The sequence below is a fragment of the Rattus rattus genome, chromosome 15 (assembly GCF_011064425.1).
Source record: "Rattus rattus isolate New Zealand chromosome 15, Rrattus_CSIRO_v1, whole genome shotgun sequence".
Taxonomy (NCBI): domain Eukaryota; kingdom Metazoa; phylum Chordata; class Mammalia; order Rodentia; family Muridae; genus Rattus; species Rattus rattus.
This window is the reverse complement of record NC_046168.1, coordinates 31,131,568-31,150,389: the sequence shown is the minus strand read 5'-3', so window position 1 is coordinate 31,150,389 and position 18,822 is coordinate 31,131,568. Positions and strand designations below refer to the sequence as shown.

Below are 18,822 nucleotides of genomic sequence, written 5' to 3'. Positions count from 1 at the left end.
CATGCCCATACACACATCCATACACACACACTCATCCACACACACACACACAAACACACCCACATACACATGCCCATACACATATCCATACACACACTCATACACACACACACACACACACACACACACACACACACACACACACACACACACACATACACTATACAAGGAATGTTTGTTGCAATATACGTTACATAATGTTTTTAAGAAAAAGCCAACGGTTTACAGTACTATGTTCTAATGAGCTGGACTCGTGCACATCACCCAGATCAAGCTACCATATAGTGTCCAGCAAAGAAAGCCAATTATAATAAAGGTATGATCATATATATTCATATAAAATATCTAAATGTGAAAAGAGAGCCATTATAACCGATAGGTAAGTAGGAGGCTGTGGGGAGGGGAGGCTGTGGGGGAGGGGAGGCTGTGGGGGAGGGGAGGCGGTGGGGGAGGGCAGGCTGCAGGGACAAAGCTGTTGGTTTTGTCTCCTTCTTCAGGGTGTGAGCCAAACGCAGGCTGCTAGCCTCCAGCTCTTACCATATACATAATACCTTCTGAATTTAAAAAGTACAGATGAGTTCACCAGGAGACAGAGAGCAGAGGCTTGGCAGGAGGGGACTCAGATATGTGGTTGGTCTCCTGGGGGGCAGATAGGAAAGGGAGTGGAAGAGAGCTGTGATGGGAGCTCATAAAGCAGGTGAGGTCCCTGGCTTCCCCATCACCTGTGTGAGATCCCAGGAAATACTTTAGAGCGCGACATAGAGCATGTTAGCATGAGCGTCATTCCAGGACTATTGTTGTTCTGATTGCTGGCGGATATCTGTTTCCTGTGGTTAGACAGAACCTGCCCGGTCTCAGTCAGACCTGTGCTGTTGCATGATTCTAGTGGACAGTTCATAAAATCTAAGTCTGATGTTAAGACGTAATGTTTGGGGACTTACTGCTTTGAGTCACATGTGGTTGGTAGATTTCTGCTTCATATACCTTCTTTGTTTCATTTTTCTGTGATCAGGGTGGGAGAACAGGACAGGGCACCTATCGTGAACCATGTAAGATGCGCTGCATAGAGCCTTAATGGCTGAGTATGTGCTCGCACGTGTGTGAAGGCCAGAGGTGCTCCTCAGTGGCTCTCCCCCTTAGGCTTTGAGACGGTCTTTCCTGAAGTTAGAGCTTGTTAGTTCACCTAGACAGCCAGGCCAGCAACCCGGGCTCCTCCCCTGTGCTGGGGATCTAGACTCGGTTCCTCGTGCTTGCATGGCAAACCCTTCATTGACTGAGCCATCTCCTCAGCCCCAATGCATGCATTCTTAGGGACCACATGTCTGAAGTGAATACAGGCATAGTGTGTAACACGCTCATCGGCAAACAATTCTGTTTTTAAAAGGGGTGATGTGTTAAAAAGAGGTGATGGCAGGAGGGTCACAGATTCAAAACCGTTCTGAGATGTGCCTGTGTGTGACGAGGTTAAAGTTAACCCCAGCCCATCTGGAACTCAGGCGAGCCTGAGGCCAGCCTGAACTGCATAAATCCTGTCTCGGAGAAACTATTTATAATATCTTAGTGTGTTATATTTAAGCATATGCAAGCACTGTCCTAAGTGGCCCATGAACATTAACTCCTCTGCACAAATCCCTATGTGGTAGGAATTACTGTTACTGTTACTGTCACCATTGTCATCATCGTCAGCCCGCCGTGCTGCACAGAAGGCTAAATTGACTTCTTCATGGCCCTTAGCCAGTGCACATTAAAAGTAGATAGCTCTGCAGGCAACTTCAAGAACTTACAACTTGGGTCCAAGCTGGGTGTGGTGGTGCAGCCTTTAATCCCAGCACTCAGGAGGGGAGGCAAGTGGATCTCTGTGAGTTTGAGGCCAGCCTGGCTTCCAAAACAAGCTCCATATGAGTCAGGGTTAACTTTAACCTTGTCATACACACATACACATGCATATACCCATGCATGCACATGTGCGTGCATGTATGTATATGCATATATGTGTATGTATGTACATGTGTGTGTACACATACATATATGTGTGTGTATATATGTGTGTACATATATATGTGTATGTATATACATGTGTGTATGTATGTATATGTATATGTGTGTGTATGTATGTATATATGTATGTATATGTGTGCATGTATATATGTATGTATGTATTTGCGTATGTATATAAAACACAAAAGCTAACTTGGGTCCAAGAGGCATCATCTGTCCTTGTGTTGCTAAGAGGTCTGGCTACAGAACCCCTCATAGTTGTCTGACACCTCATTTTTCCATCTTACCCCTCCTCGCAGGTTGCAATTCCCATGAGGTTCAATGGTAAATCTGGTGTTGAAGTCCGTCTGCCAAATGACCTAGAAGACTTGAAGGGATACACGTCTCTGTCTTTGTTCCTCCAAAGACCGGACTTAAGAGAGAATGGAGGCACTGAGGACATGTTTGTAATGTACCTTGGAAACAAGGATGTAAGTGTGGTTAGGACATTTCCTTGCTTTACTAACAAAACGGTTTTGGGGGTGCCTTGAGACTTGTGACATAACTGTGCCACTGCTATGTATTTGCTTGTCCTACGAAGACAGCCACAAACTCCACTACCCACCACCCTCCCATCTGTGCTATGGAGGTGCCTATGAGACCTCCTGTCCATCATGGACACGAGCCACCGATGAGAAGTCTTACCCAATGGTGTAAGATATAGGCACACATGTGTGTACATGTGAATACATACATGTTTACAATGTTTTCTCCCATATCTATGAGAACTAACAGTGGTTGTTCCTCACAGAACTGTGTCCTGTTCTCTTCCTGGGAAGGCACAGCCACAGATGCCTCCCCAACTCAGAGGGGTGGGGTCCATATAGAAATGAGGCCTGAAGCAAAACAAAGCCTAAACTCTCTACCCCACCCCCACCCCTCATCCTGAACTCATTGGTTAGGCAGCCATGACTGGCTGATTTAGTTCTTAGTCCCTCCTTCTGTGTATGCTTCCTCAGTCTAAGGGAGAGATGAGTACTGTCTGGGCTGAAATAAAAGTATCTAAAACATGGGTCTTGGGCTGAGCTCTCTATCATAAATAAATGTAATAGAATATAAAATATGGTTCTTGGAATTCTCCCTAGTTGGAGAATTCTTAGTTATCAGCAGTGGACATTTTATTGAATATTCTTAGCCCAGCAATGTTGTTAATTTTAACTACCTCTTCCAGCCTGGCCTACATGAGACCCTGTTGCAAACTAAACAAAGTGAGAAAAATATTGTATCCTAAGGGTCCTGAGAAGTGCAGCACACCAAGTATCTACATTTTATTCCCATTAAATGAGGTATTATAAATAGCCTATGTTCTAGAGCCCACAGGAGTGTATGTATAGGTTACATCAGTTGCTGTGCCATTTTATATAAGTGTCTGCAAAATTAATGTTCCCAGGGGTTCTAAACTAGTCCCCTTATTGATGGAGAGGGACAACTGTCCTAATTATGTGCTATATAGTTGATGTTTACGATAAACTAAAATTTACTTCTTAAATGTCCTGAATATGTCCTGAATGCTAGTATACTCTTAAAAATGGTCAAAATGGTCAGTTTTAGTATCTATCTATCTATCTATCTATCTATCTATCTATCTATCTATCTATCTATATTTGTGTATACACACACACACACACACACACACACACACACACACGTTTCTTCCTTGGCATTCTCCCATTCTAATAGAGAAGAAACACACATTCTATGACAATGAGGAAACATCATAGCTGAGGCTGCCACAGATGCTAAGAGAACATTGCATGACACCTGGGGAAGGGAAGTGGCTCACCCTTTTTACTGATGAACTCTAATGAGCAGCCAAGTGTGCTTGCCCTGTGGTAGGTGCTGGTAAACTAGAGACTGAACAATGGGAACAATGGGGACCGACCTCAGTCCACTGAAGGATGAGAAACAGCCCTGACAAGACAACTCAAGTGTTCTGTAGACCCATTAGTAAAAAATCATTTAGGATCCTCTGGAGGTGGACGATGAGAGTTTGAACAGATCTTAGGATTCCAAGTCCTTGTCACATATGTCTGTCTGTCTGTCTGCCTGCCTGTCTGAAGGCCTCACTGTCTTAATCCTCATGCTTAAACTCTGTTTTAAAACAATTTCTTCAAGAAATCCTAATGCTATTTCGCCTTGAGCAAAAAGAGTTCTGAGGAGGCCTTTATGTCTCCAGGCCTCCAAGGACTACATCGGCATGGCGGTTGTAGATGGCCAGCTGACATGTGTCTACAACCTGGGGGACCGAGAAGCTGAAGTTCAGATCGATCAGGTCCTGACGGAGAGTGAGTCTCAGGAGGCAGTTATGGACCGGGTGAAGTTCCAGAGGTACAGTTCAGCTGACCCTCGCTGCTCGTGACTTTGATCAGCCTCAGCCAACCCCCACTGACATGTGACTCCGCTTTTGGCCTATTGGCTTTGAGTTCTTTCATTTTCTTATATTTTTATTATCTAATTTTTAACAGAATATATCAATTTGCCAAGCTTAATTACACCAAAGAAGCCACGTCCAATAAACCCAAAGCTCCCGCGGTCTATGACCTGGAGGGCGGCAGTAGCAACACGCTCCTTAATTTGGATCCCGAGGACGCCGTGTTTTATGTCGGAGGTTACCCACCGGATTTTGAAGTAAGTATCGATGTTGTCTCACTGAGTAGAATGCTTTAACATTGATGTGGTATAATGACCTCATCTCTGTGTTTTAACTAATTCTATAAAAAAAAAACCAAAAAACGAATTAACCATATACTCTCAAAGCACACCCAGTAGTAACAGCTAAGGTGTAACTTTCTTCGTCCCGTGTTTTACGCTTTAGAGCATTAATTTCATGCACTGTGTTGATAAGTATTAATCTCATCTCCATTTTACTGATGAGCACACTCAGGCAGGGAGCACTGATGGCTGCCTGAGTTTAGACAGCCCTTGGATGTCAAAGCCCTGAACCACCTTCTTTGCCCTGGTGCTAGGTTCACTGTTGAAAGTCTCAGCACTACACGGTCACTCTCCCTTCCTGCTCAACTTACGGGAGCTTTGTCTTGCTTCTCTCACAGCTTCCTAGCAGGCTGCGGTTCCCTCCATACAAAGGCTGTATCGAACTGGATGACCTCAATGAAAACGTTCTAAGCTTGTACAATTTCAAGACAACTTTCAATCTTAATACCACAGAGGTGGAGCCTTGTAGGAGGTAAATGAAGTCTGAGGGACTTTGTTCCTAGGACTGGGCTGGAGGTGCACAGCACTGCCACCTTCCAGTGGTCGGCAGGTTCTTGGCGTGACAGTGCATTGCTGGGGCCAGCACTGCTCCCCCTGTGCGCAGACAACACCCACTGCTCTCCATCCTTAAGATTTAAATAGCATGCATCTTGCCCCAGTTTATATACCGAACTAGGTTAGTAGTTTTCTCAGCTTTTAAGAGCATGAATCGTTGGGACTATGAGATAGATCCATGGGCAACAACATGCATTGTACCAGCCTAAAGACCTGATTTTGATCCTTGAGTCCATGTAAAGGTTGAAGGAGGAAACCAACTTCACCAAGTTGTCCTCTGATCTCCACGTGTACCAGTGTAGCACACTTACATTCATAACACACGTGCATGATAATAACAAATATAATTTTAAAAAACGAATCTTAAATTTTTGGTGCCTCCTAGAACAAAAGACATGCTCAATATTGGATTATTCAGCCACATAACTATGTAATTAAAATGTAAACTATGGTAGTCTACAAAGTGAGTAACTTTTTAGGTACTTTGTCTTCTGAGTCTATTTAAAACTTGCTCTGTCTTGGTCAGTGATCTATTGCTGTGAAGAGACACCATGACCACAGCAACTTTTCTAAAAGTAAGCGTTTAACTGGAACTTACATTTGAAATTTAGTCCATTATCATCATGATAGGAAGCTCACAGGCAGGCCTGGTGCTAAACAAGGCAATGGGGACAGAGGCAGAAAGTCACTAGGCCTGGCTTGGGCTTTGGAAACCCCAAAGGCCACTCCCAGGGGCCTACTTCCTCCAAAAAGACACGCTTGAACAAGACCGTGCCTCCTAAGAGTATCACTCCCTAATGACCAAACATTCAAATATTTTAGCCTCTAGGAGCTAGTCTTATTTGAACTGCAACATGCTCTCTTCTGAGCTCCTAGCCATTCCTACAATTTAAAAGACTTGGGATATTCCCATCTAAGGAGAGCAAGCATTTAATATTTAGGAGAAGGTAACACTGAGAATTAATGAGTTCTTACATTTAAATATTTTCAGCTAGTTAGTCACTTTCTCCTAAACAGACATCTCTAGAGCGTTCATTCTAGAACATCTCATTCATTCGCTCTGTCTCTCTCTGTTTCTCTGTCACTGTCTCTATCTCTCTGTCTCTGTCTCTCTGTGCCTCTGTCTGCCTCTGTCTCTAGCTCTCTGTCTCTGTCTCTCTCTGTGTCTCTCTGTGTCTGTGTCTGTCTCTCTCTGTGTGTCTCTGTGTCTCTCTTTGTTTGTATCTCTCTCTCTCTCTCTCTCTCTCTCTCTCTCTCTCTCCCTATCATGAGCATAATATAACATATGTGTGCCCAGGTAGATTCATCCATGTGTGCACACGTGGAGACAAGAACTAGACAATAGAGTTTCTCTATAACTCCCCCTTATTTTTGAGACAGGATCTCTCTCCGAACTTAGAGCTCAGTAGGCTGGCCAGAAACCCTTAGGTACACCTGCCTTCCTTCCTTCTGCCATACTCACCTTTAATCTGGGTTCTGGGTATCAAAACTTGGGGTTTTGTGCTTTTGTATGCAAGCACATTACCTCCTGAGCCGTCTCCTCAAAGCAGTGTTTGAGCGCACAGAGAAGAAAGGCTGACCGGACATATTAACAGTGTTTCCCCTTTTCCTACAAAATTGTGTCTGTGTATTTCTTGTTCTGTTGTTTAATCAGTAACTTCTGGTTGGTGTTGACAGGAGAAAGGAAGAGTCAGACAAAAATTACTTTGAAGGTACAGGCTATGCTCGCATTCCTACTCAACCAAATGCTCCCTTCCCAAACTTCATACAGACCATCCAGACTACTGTGGACAGAGGTTTACTGTTCTTCGCAGAAAACCAGGTAACTTACACCAAATGTCCAGACACTACTTGTACACCCACTGTATCTAGCAGTTTTGGGGTAAGTGAACTGTTGTAAACAACCCATCTAGATTGGAAAATTGTGGCCATATGATGTTGGCCAGTCATGATTTCTTTCTGTTGAGGTGAATTTTGACAAGGTCAAAGGCTCAGGAATGTGAAGACTTGCCCCCAAAATGAGGCATGACTGCCTCTCTAGCCTGTTCTCATGCCGGTCTTAGACTGTGACAATAGCTGTTTTAAAGCAAATGAAGACTACCTAGGGTTCCCCAAATCTTGGTAGCTGGACTTCCTGTAGCTATGAGCTTGATCTGGCTCATGGCAGACTGTGGGGACCCTGTCTCTACGAGGCTGCAGCTTGACTTCCCAAGGCAATAGAAGCTTCCATATTTTGCAGTAGCCTGGGTCAGTGGATCATTCTTTGTTTTTAATATTTTTTTATTTTTGAGGACTTTATACTGTGTACAATAAAATATGATCATATCCTCTACCCCATTTTCCTCGCTACCTCCTTCAAACCCCTCAAATGGTCCCCTCCTAACTCCATCATTTTTTTCTTAATAATTTACTAAGTCCAACTGGTGCTGCCTATATGCATGGGGCCATCCAGTGGATTCTGGGAACTCTACCAAGGCATTCAAAGGAAGATGAATTCTCCTTGCCATAGCAACCATTAGTTACCAATATCAGTAAGGGATGGGGCTGGAGAGCACCTCCCCTACCTATGCTGTAATTTTGACGTAGATGATCCCTGAGCCTTGGTACTTAGTAGTGGGTGGTGTTGTTGAGAAAGATGATCCTTTAGAACTGAGCTCTTATCTCTTGTTCTTAACACCTTGACTAGTTGTGTATTACCAGCCTTGGCAAAATGCTTCTCTGACCAAGGCTGAGAATACCTAGGACCATGGCTATAGAATGCAGTTTGACTGTCTGAGCACTTAGCAAAATAATGTGTTGGAAAAAAATGATAATAAAGTTGACCTTCCAAGTGTGGGCTTTTGATCAGGATTATATATGGTCATCAGGGAGATGCAGATTACTTCTGCATTGGTGCAGCGAACTGCAGCTCTCCATCATTCCTGTCAGAATGGCTATCCTTGGGAATGCCAGTGACAGCAGGTGCCAGGTGACGTAGCGAAAGGGGTCCACATCCTGGTTGTAGAATAAAAAAGTGCAGCCAACTGTGGCGGTGTCTCAAAAACAAAACCCGAAATGTAAAACCGCTGTGTAAGCCAGCGATCCCAGAGGGCCAATCTTACGCTTCTTAGGCTAGGAGCATGCAGTCATGGTCATGTCCAGACGTGACTGCCAGTGCCCTCTCTCGGTTCAGGGAGAGTGGAGACGAAGTTTGCTCTGGTTTTTTGCACTGGGTCTTTGTTGGTTTGACCCCCAAAACAAATCTTGTATGGTTGCTCTCACAAGTGGAGTTCCAGAAAAACATCCCAGAGGAACAGTCTGCAATGGGATACATGGTTTGAGGTTTTACCACACCCCTGTCTGCCAGGTAGGAACCAAGGCTCACCTCCACTCTTCTTTCTGAGCTTGGTCTGGTCCCTTAGCTCTGATGGTTTGAGAGGGTCGCAGTCAGCATGAAGGCTGGAGAGAGCTAAGTGGGAAGCCAGCATCTTCAAGGCACTTACATTCCACACCAGGACCCCCTTTTTCCCCAGAATGCTCGGGATGTGCATTGTTCCACATTTTGGACTGTTTTCAGTTTTAGAATATTTGCATACATAATGAGAAATCTTGAGGGTGCTCAGTGTTCAGCTTTTTCTACTCTTGCGTAGTCCAGGACCCAACACCAGGAAAAGGTACTGCCCAGGTTCAGGCTGGGTTTTCCCACACCAATTAAACCAATCGAGACAACACCACAGATGTGTCCAAAGGCCAAACCAATGTGGACAGCCAGTCCCTCATTGAGACACTCTTCCAAGGTGATTCTAGGCTCTGTCAGGTTGAATTAACGCCAACCATCCCAGGACCCACGTCTAACATGAACTCCATGTATACTTTATAAACGCACATCGTATACATGTAGGCCAAAGATAATTACATGCGATACACTTTTAACAACTTTGCACACAGAGCAAGGTTTGCGTATCCTAAACTATCAGCACTGTGGTGCTGGGCTGACGCTGGAACAAACTGTTTTAGATTTTGAAGCATTCCCATTTTGACTTTGGTGTTTGGGGATGCTCAACTTGTTTTCCATTTTGAAGTTCTTAGAGACTAAGAACCAAAAATAGTATGTAGTCTGGAGGAAACTTACATAACACCGTTGTGTAAGAGAATCCTTAGGGCCTCTGCTAAGGAGATTCATATAGCTGCTGCTACCTGGCTAAGAGTGGATGACTCTCCAGGGCAAGGTTTTAGAATTCACACTAAAAGCCTTTTGGATGAAGACTCAGGCCCCGGATCCCACAGGGAGTTCTTATCATAGGGAATTTGGTAACAGCAACCACTTATTCCATGGCCAAGAAACAGTGCTGACCCGGATGAACCAGATCCTGCCCTCTAGAGGGGAATGCTGGTATTGCACAGAGGTGCACTGCCAATCAGAGAGCCACTGCTTCCTCACAATCTGAGTAGTATAGAGGGGAAATGAAGCAGCTCAGTGTCACAGTCTTGAGTAGAAGATGCTTCCTCTGAAATCTGATGGACACTGAGAAGGTGACACTGGAAGAGGATCCAGCAGAGACAGGGAAGGGAAAGGCCTGGCAATGAGAACGTGCAGGGATAAAAGGTGGCCTATGTGGTTAGGGTGTGGCCAGTGAGGCATGATGAGAAGCAAAGTGAAGAGGTGTCCAGTGCTTCGAAGCATCTGCTGGGGGGTCTGAGTTGTCCCTGGGAACAAAGGGAGTTAGTGTGCTCACTGGCAATTGCAGAAGGCTGCCCTGGCTGTACAATGGTAGGTGATCTGTGGGGAAACAGGGAGGACCACTGCAGGAGAGCGGGGGAGGACCACTGCAGGAGAGCGGGGGAGGACCACTGCAGGAGAGCCGGGGAGGACCACTGCAGGAGAGCCGGGGAGGACCACTGCAGGAGAGCGGGGGAGGACCACTGCCGGAGAGCGGGGGAGGACCACTGCCGGAGAGCGGGGGAGGACCGCTGCAGGAGAGCGGGGGAGGACCGCTGCAGGAGAGCGGGGGAGGACCACTGCAGGAGAGCGGGGGAGGACCACTGCAGGAGAGCGGGGGAGGACCACTGCAGGAGAGCGGGGGAGGACCACTGCAGGAGAGCGGGGGAGGACTGCAGGAGAGCGGGGGAGGACCACTGCAGGAGAGCGGAGGAGGACCACTGCAGGAGAGCGGAGGAGGACCACTGCAGGAGAGCGGGGAGGGCCACTGCAGGAGAGCTGGGAGGACCACTGCAGGAGAGCAGAGGAGGACTACTGCAGGAGAGCGGGGGAGGGCCACTGCAGGAGAGCGGGGGAGGACCACTGCAGGAGAGCGGGGGAGGACCACTGCCGGAGAGCAGGGGAGGACCACTGGAAGAGGGATATGGCTGAGGTTGTGGTATGAGATAGTTAAGGGGAAATTCCAGGGTTCGATAGGACTGATTGGATGAGGAGGGAGGAGATGACTCCATGCGTGGCTCTCTGGTTCTGGTTGTGATGAAATAAAATCAGGATGCTGACTGGCATGACTGAGTTTGTCCTGAGTGCTGAGCACTGATATCTCACACTACTAATAGAAGTCAGCCATCGTCTGCCTCGTGGGTGTGAGGTCTCACAGTGCTTATCTCCCTGTTAGCTCAGGAGGCACCTGAAGCTACTGGCACCAAGAGCATCAAGAGTCACTGGGCATCAGAGCATTCCTCTTCTTCAGCCAGGCCTTCTAGTAATCTACCTTTTTCCGTACTCCAGGATAACTTCATATCTCTGAACATAGAAGACGGCAATCTCATGGTGAGATACAAACTAAATTCAGAGCCACCCAAAGAGAAGGGAATTCGAGACACCATCAACGATGGGAAAGATCATTCGGTATGGAGTCTGTTTATTTGAATTTTTGAAATTAGTCCCCCCCCCATCAAAAATAGGCAAAATGATACACAAACTCCATTACAAGATGAGTTATTGACTGTGGGTGTGCCCTTTACAGTTCTGAACATCTAGCCATGAAATTTAATAAATATAGAGTATGTGTAAATTATGTAAACCACGATAGATTTCAAATGACAACATTTCTATTACAATGAGGCCATTTCTACTATGATGTTCTTAATGCTACCGTGGTCCCAGAGGGTAGCGAGCACAGTTGAGAACCACTGTTTTAGTAACTTGGAGAGATGACTCAGATTGTGCTCAGAGCTTCTCAGAAGCTAAACAGACAAAGCTAGGTGAGGTAGACCTGTTGTCCCAGCAGTTCGTATGATACAAAGTTAGGTAGATCCCTGGTGTTCATGGGCCAGCAGTGTCAGCCAGCAAAATACCTCATCTCAAATCAGAGGTCAATGATGGCCAAGAAGCAGTACCTATGGGTGTTTTCTGGGCTCTGTACACATGTGCACACACATGGATGGACATGGAGAAACACAGACATGTAGACACACACAGATGTTTTAGTATCAAACCTTTACCACACACTGCTACTGGGCAGTCGTCTGCCCATGTGTGTAAACAAGTCCACAGGAAAAGGAAGCCGCAGTTACTCTGAGACACTAGAAATAGGTTTGTGTTTCCTTGCTGGCTGATTTGTTCCCATTCGTTTCAGATCTTAATCACAATTGGAAAACTACAAAAACGCATGTGGATAAATGTGAACGAACGCAGCGTGCGAATCGAAGGGGAAATATTTGATTTCAGCACATATTATTTGGGTGGAATTCCAATTGCAATCAGAGAAAGGTGAGGTGATGTTGTGAGGTTTATATTGGAGAGGGGAGCCACTGCACCATCCTGCCAACCTGCTGTGCTGCATTTTTATTAACGTAGAACACCTCTTATGCTGGCAGGGCTTGCTACCAATAGGTCTAGGCTCCCTTGTTTGATATTAGCCCAAACAGTAAACTTTGCAACACTAACAATATAGTCATGAAAGAAAAATGGATTGTAAAAATTGAATAATGGGACTGGCTGTCCAAAATGTGGGAAGTCGGACAAAATGTGTGGCACCTCACTATCCATTCTTGTTACTCTTAGAAGGACAGAAACCACAAAGAATCCAGCTGGGTTGATAAGGGTCAGGAAAACAGAATTTAGGCTGTTGTTTTACCCATTAAAGAAGCCAGAGGACACATACAGAATAAGGACATCCATGCAGAGAGGAAGGGGAGTGGGGGAAGGAGAAGGAAGGAGAGAAAAGGGGAGAGGGAGGGAGGAGGGGGGGAGAGGAGGGGTTGTCTGTGTGAGAGTTAGCTTCCAAACAAGAGGCTACCCCCCCCCCTTTCTAGGTAAGTTTATTTGTTTTCCTTGTTTTAATTCAAATCACAAGAGCAGAGAAATAAGCCAAGGGGACAGAAGCTGTGAAAATATTTACCTGACCTTTGGTTTCTTCAGAAATGAAATGCTAAGCAATGCTTATCTGGGCTTGGGCTGTCTTGGCTGTCTGGTAAGGGATTTGGTCATTCAGTGAGCCCCTGCAACGGTCCCTGATGTGGATCACTGGGACGGTGTGGCTTAGAGGATCTCAAGAGGCCTCTGCAGGGACAGCCACACAGCTCTTCCCAAGGAGCCCAACTTAGTGGAAGGGCCCTGAGGAGATTTGGGACTGAGACACGGTGGCGCCATGGCTGCGTTGAGCAGCTTTGCTCTGTGGAGTCAGCCTTCTGGGAATGAGGACCCAGACCTTTGAATGACTTGAGATTATAATCAGGGGTCACATATCTGCTAATCCAATCTACAAGTCCTTCCTGATAAGGCCAGGGGCCTGACACCAAGCAGGACATCTTCTCCTGGGACAGTGACAGTCAGCCTGGGATCTGATAGATGCTCAATTCAGCATCACTCTCTCCCTCATGTCTGCGGACTCCAGCCAGGGAACTGGATAAGCTTTTGTGGGAAGGTGGGCCCAGGGTATGAGCATCTCCCACGCAGGAGGTCATTGACTTAGGAGTACCTGCCCCGACATAAGGAGGTTCCTCTAGCAAGTGAGTTCCGATCGTGAGTCCTGGAGAGAATGTGGACATCTAGACCCTCAGCTGACCTAACACAGAGGGCGTGAACATATCCGTAAAGACGCCAGCCCCAGAATTTGAAATGAACTTTCCTCCTCTCCCAAGGTGCAAGATGTTTTTATAAAGTAATTAAGCCACAGTGCCAACAAGGCTGTGCTTTTCCTTTTAATGAAATTTAATTTTATGCATGTTCCTTGTAGTCTGCTGTTTATAATGAATTAGACTAAAGGCAGACACCTTTCCGCTTAGATAAATGAAGCGACCTTAGGGATTTATGATGAAATCAGGATTGGATTTTCTTAGTACATCATTTGATTAAGAAACATTAATATTTGCCTCAGTCAGTTAATGCTTTACATGAATCCAGCGCCACACAGATTAGGAAGTGAAGTCAAAGAGGCATGCCAGGGCACCACATAGGGAGATCTGTATAGAAATCGTGTTCCCTGCACAAACGTGAGAACCTGAGTTCAGTTCTCTAGCACCCATATTAACACAGAGGCTCACAACCATCTGTAAGGGAGTCTGATGCCCCCTTCTGGCCTGCAGATGTATGTGCAGCAGAGAACTCATACAATAAATAAAATTTTTAAAAAATTAAAAATAGGGGTTGGGGATTTAGCTCAGTGGTAGAGCGCTTGCCTAGCAAGCGCAAGGCCCTGGGTTCGGTCCCCAGCTCCGAAAAAAAAAAAGAAAAAAGAAAAAAATTAAAAATAAATAAAGCTAGGAATGGTAGTATTGTGCCTATAGTCCCAGTGGTAGATGTCGGAGGCAAGAGCGTCCCTCGGATTTCCTGGCTAGCCAGTCTAGCTGAGTTATTGAGCCTCAGTTTCAGTGAGAGACCTCGTCTCAAAAATGAGGTGGAGAGCAATACAGGAAGAAGACATCCATTGTTAACCTCCGCCTGCAAGAGCACATGCGTACAAACCCGTACCCACGAGAACATGTACACACACGTACATGCATGCACCACACAGCCAGAAGAGATGGCTGGGATGATGGTAACAGAGTATTCGGTAGGGGTAGCACGTGCAGGGCAAAGGCTGACGTAGCCAGCCAGTGTGTATAGCAGCACTGCTGAGCGCAGCGAGCCCTCAGGGTTCCCTAAGCGCCACTTGAGTGTGTTACATATACCAAGTTAGTCACACTGCCCACGCATGGTGCAGAAGCGCAGGTCTGCATTTATACAGAGAGGTACAGAGAGGTAAAGTTGCTGAGGCAGACGCAGAACTTGAACCCAGACAGCCTAGCTGCAGAGCCCACAGCCCTCACCCACTCCTGAAACTCTTGACACGCCTGTGTGTTCATGCCTGCATCCGACATCCTCCCCAGCTCTTTCCTCACAACGATGGCGTGCTCATGTAGCGTGGTTGGCAGGTAGCAGATGGACTCAAACCTAAGGATTAAATCAGCCCTGTTTTTCAGAATTTAATAAAACTAAAAACTAACCGTTTCTTCTGAGTTCACACGGCGAATAAAAAAAAAATAGGGCCTAAAGGTTTTCAGCACATCCCTGGCTCTCAAATCTCTGAGAATTTGTTTCTACAGCACCTGCAGTTTTCAGCCTATTCATTAGACTCTCTATCCTCTGTGAGGTACCAGAAAGCCAGCATCTCAGGGGAGCCCAGCCTCACAGGTCTCCCTTCCACTTCCTATCCTCAGGTTTAACATCTCAACGCCTGCTTTCCAAGGCTGCATGAAGAATCTGAAGAAAACCAGTGGGGTTGTCAGGTTGAACGATACTGTGGGTGTAACCAAGAAGTGCTCAGAAGACTGGAAGGTAAGCAGGATTCAGAACTGTGTGACAGATTGCGTCTCAGAGGGCTCATGGTACTGTGCCGAGCTGGCTTCATGCACTGAATATGTAAAGATTACCAGCTATACACACAAAACCTTACAGATGCTCAGTTACTGATTGTGTGGCCGAGCACAGAGGGGGTCAGTCTGAGCTGCACTAATGGTGGCCGTCATTTCCAGGGAAGGGGTGTAGTTCGAGAGGTCATATCTGGGCATCCAGGAAGTGAGTATAGTGCCAGTCAGTTCCATGCTTGCCTTTCAGCTTGTGCGAACCGCCTCGTTTTCCAGAGGAGGGCAGATGAGCTTTACAAACTTGGACGTGCCCTCGACTGACCGCTTCCAGCTCTCCTTTGGGTTTCAGACCTTTCAACCCAGCGGCACACTACTCAATCATCAGACGCGGGTAAGGCATGGTGTGCAGTGTGCTCACGGCAAGACAAAAGCCTGGCTCCACACTTTCTGCCAAAAGCAGCAGAGAGATTTTGAAGGATGAGGAGTTGGGCGTTTTATCTGCCGTCACAGTTCCTGCACGAGCAATTCTCCACCTGAGGAGATCCTGAGAGAAATCTGGCTAGATGGCACGTAATCTGTAGAGTTTGGTTTGTGTGCATTGAGCAACCCTTTCCATTCTTTACAGACACGTGTTAACATGAATTATAACAGCTATAGGTGATAATGTGGTTTAGGAAAAGATTAAGATTTCTCCTTACTATTTCTTTTTGATTACATCTTCCAGAGAAGGTTCTTCAGATTCCTTTACTGTAGCAGTTACTGCAGAGATAATATTTACCCTGGGAGAATTAGAGAAAACGGGGTCTTGTGTTCTCTCTTGCGCTGGGAGGTGGGCTTGACAAGTCAAGTGCTCACTGTGTAAATCAGAGTTGGTGTTTGGATCCCCTGTGCCCATGTGAAAACCAGTGAGCATGGCAGCCTCCCTACAATCTCAGGTCAGGGGAAGCAGACAGGGCATCCCCATAGCAATCTGGGGCTTAGCCTCCTGAGATAGAATCAGCCAAAATAGCAAGCTCCAGGTTCAGTGAGGTGGTGTCTGTGTATATAAGGTAGACAGCAGTCCAGGAAGACACCCGAAGTCAACCTGTTCCTCCACATACATGTGCACCCATCATATAGGCATGCACAAAAGAGAATCATACAGAGGGAGAGAGACAGAGAGAGAGACAGAGACAGAGACAGAGACAGAGACAGAGAGACAGACATAGAGAGACAGAGAGACAGAGACAGAGACAGACAGAGAGAGACAGAGACAGAGACAGAGAGAGACAGAGAGAGAGACAGAGACAGAGACAGACAGAGACAGAGAGACAGATAGAGACAGAGACAGAGAGACTCTGGTACTCTGTTCCACAAGAAGATGCCCTCTACAGCCTCAAAGATATGAGTCAGCTTAGAAAGCCACTGATAGGAAGAACGGAACTTTTAAATAAAAGTGCTTTTGATTTGTTTCTTTAGGCTTCGTTGCCAATCATAGCAGATACTTGGTATCAGATCTAAAAGACGGCAATGGCTAGCTCTATGGCTATGCTCAGAGCAAAATCTCTTGCCATCTGTTATCTTGTTTACCAGTCTTTGTAGATTTTTAAAACGATTCCTAAAGAGCCATGTGCCATAAGCCAGTAGAGGTCATCTATCCAAGTTGGATACTTTGACCTGGTGTTCATTCATTCTTCCCTCCTCTATCCCATATGTCTCTCTGACTTTCTGTGTCCCTCTGTCTCTGTCTCTCTGTCTCTCTGTCTCTCTTGGTGAGTGTATGGGCCAGAGGACACTTCATGTAGCATTCCTCAGGAGCCATACCTTGTTTGAGACAAGGTCTCCCACCAGCCTGGGCTCACCAAGTAGACTAAGCTAGCTAGCCAACAAATTCTACAGATCCTCCTATTCCTACCTCTTCAGGCTTGGGATGATAAGCATTCACCCTGCACCCAGCTTTTTCTATGTAGGTTCTGGGTTCTGAACCCTTTGTGGGTCAAAGGTTTGGACCTTTGTTCTTGTGTGACAAGCATTTTATTGACTGAGCCACACCCCCAGCTCTGACCTAGCACTTTTAATTCTTAACCCTTCTTTCTTCTGTCATGCATAAATACTAGCTGGTATATAGTCCACAGAATGATCAAAAGCAGTTTTAAGGATTAGATTAGCACCAAATTAGAGCAACCCAGTGCTGTAGAGGGAGTCTGGAAATATCTTAGGGACATTGCTTTCAAGTTCATAAAGAGTTAGTTAAGAAACATAGTCTATCCCATTCAACAGCAGCAGAAGCCATCACTGGCTGTAGCCATCACAGGCTCTATCTGTACTGGATAAACTTCTGCAGATGAGAGGTTAACAGAGAACCCACATCTTATGGAGAACTTAAGAAATTAGACTTGATAAAAGGAACTGAGTGGAAGTGAAATAGCAAACATTCTGATGATAGATCTAAGTTACTCATTAACTGAAAAGGTTGATCATCTTGCCAGTGTTTGGATGAGAACAGGTTGGCATGGAAAATTGGGCTTCCTAGAAATAATGACCAGAACATAAAAGATTCATGGAAATCACAGGAAAGGAGTCATCATTGTAACCCACGTAGGGGGGAAATCCTGAGGAGGATGAATCAGCTCCTTGCTGTAAAACTTATGCAGAAGAGAATGAATTCTGACAGAAACAACTTCAAAATGACAGTAAAAATAGGGAAAAATGATATGTGGTTTAAACATTCTGTGCAGCTGATTAGAAAATCAAATGGACCGAATGAAAGTAGATCTAGAAAAAGACTAATACATTCATCAGTGTTGAAGTAATTTGCATAACATTTTTATATTCACAAACAAGAAGGCAAACCATTTAACAAGCATCTTTTGATCAAAAGAGTGAAGTCAAAGCATTTGGGCCAACCCCCCTGACTGTGATGCCTAGTTTTGTCATTTGTCATCTCTAAATGCAAACTGTTGACGGTGTATTCTGGGATGCTTACAGACAAGCAGCCTGCTGGTCACCCTGGAAGATGGGCACATTGAGATGAGCACTAGGGACAGCAACATCCCAATTTTCAAGTCTCCAGGGACCTACATGGATGGTTTACTGCATCATGTATCTGTAATAAGTGACACCTCAGGGTGAGTGGTTTGTGTCTGCTGCCGGGGTCTATTCAGTTCAACGGAGTTCTCCAGTACAGCTTTGCAGAGTATCTGTTCCCGATGCTGATACTAGTTGGCTATTCTGTGTTAGCATTTCCCTAGTTCTGTACTGATTAAATCAAATCAGTTGTTAGATGTGGATGTATGGATATGTGGATATGTAGATATGTGGATAGATAAAAATTCAAAATGGACCACATGTCCTAAATGTGTGAGATACCATTATAAACCTGCACATTGAACAGTGTGGATGTGCCTCCAAAAATGTAAAGAGACGGCTCACGTAAGAGTGCTCCATTGTGATTTTTCTATCCACAAGTTTAAAAACAAATCAATTGTATGAGAATCCTGGATGCTTGTTGTTCTAGAAGATAGAAGAAAGCCAGAAGGTACAATTAGCGGGAAGAGAGGCTGAGGTACCAGACCGTGTGGTATCTTCCTGTGAATGTGAACTATATTGGTATATTCATGTTGCAAAACTTCCTTGCGGGGCTAGAGAGAAAGTGCAGTGGTTAGAGAGCACTGGCTTCCCTTTAAGAGGGCCCAGGTTCAGTTCCTAGAGTTCACATGAGGGCTCACAAGGTTTCATCACCCCAATTCCAGAGGATCCTTCTGGCTCCTA

The 18,822-nt window shown here is 45.6% G+C and overlaps 1 protein-coding gene across 2 annotated transcripts in view; it reads left to right on the top strand.

Moving 5' to 3' along the window:
• The window catches only part of Lama3 (laminin subunit alpha 3), a 228,620-nt gene that overhangs the window by 185,003 nt on the left and 24,795 nt on the right, over positions 1-18,822 (top strand). For both annotated transcript variants that reach the window (XM_032885613.1, XM_032885614.1), the window contains 10 exons: positions 2,298-2,468; positions 4,214-4,365; positions 4,503-4,665; positions 5,088-5,221; positions 6,982-7,126; positions 11,012-11,131; positions 11,862-11,995; positions 14,926-15,043; positions 15,323-15,463; positions 18,040-18,179. In XM_032885613.1, coding sequence (XP_032741504.1) covers positions 2,298-2,468; positions 4,214-4,365; positions 4,503-4,665; positions 5,088-5,221; positions 6,982-7,126; positions 11,012-11,131; positions 11,862-11,995; positions 14,926-15,043; positions 15,323-15,463; positions 18,040-18,179 — 1,418 coding nt within the window. The remainder of the gene's footprint in view (positions 1-2,297; positions 2,469-4,213; positions 4,366-4,502; positions 4,666-5,087; positions 5,222-6,981; positions 7,127-11,011; positions 11,132-11,861; positions 11,996-14,925; positions 15,044-15,322; positions 15,464-18,039; positions 18,180-18,822) is intronic.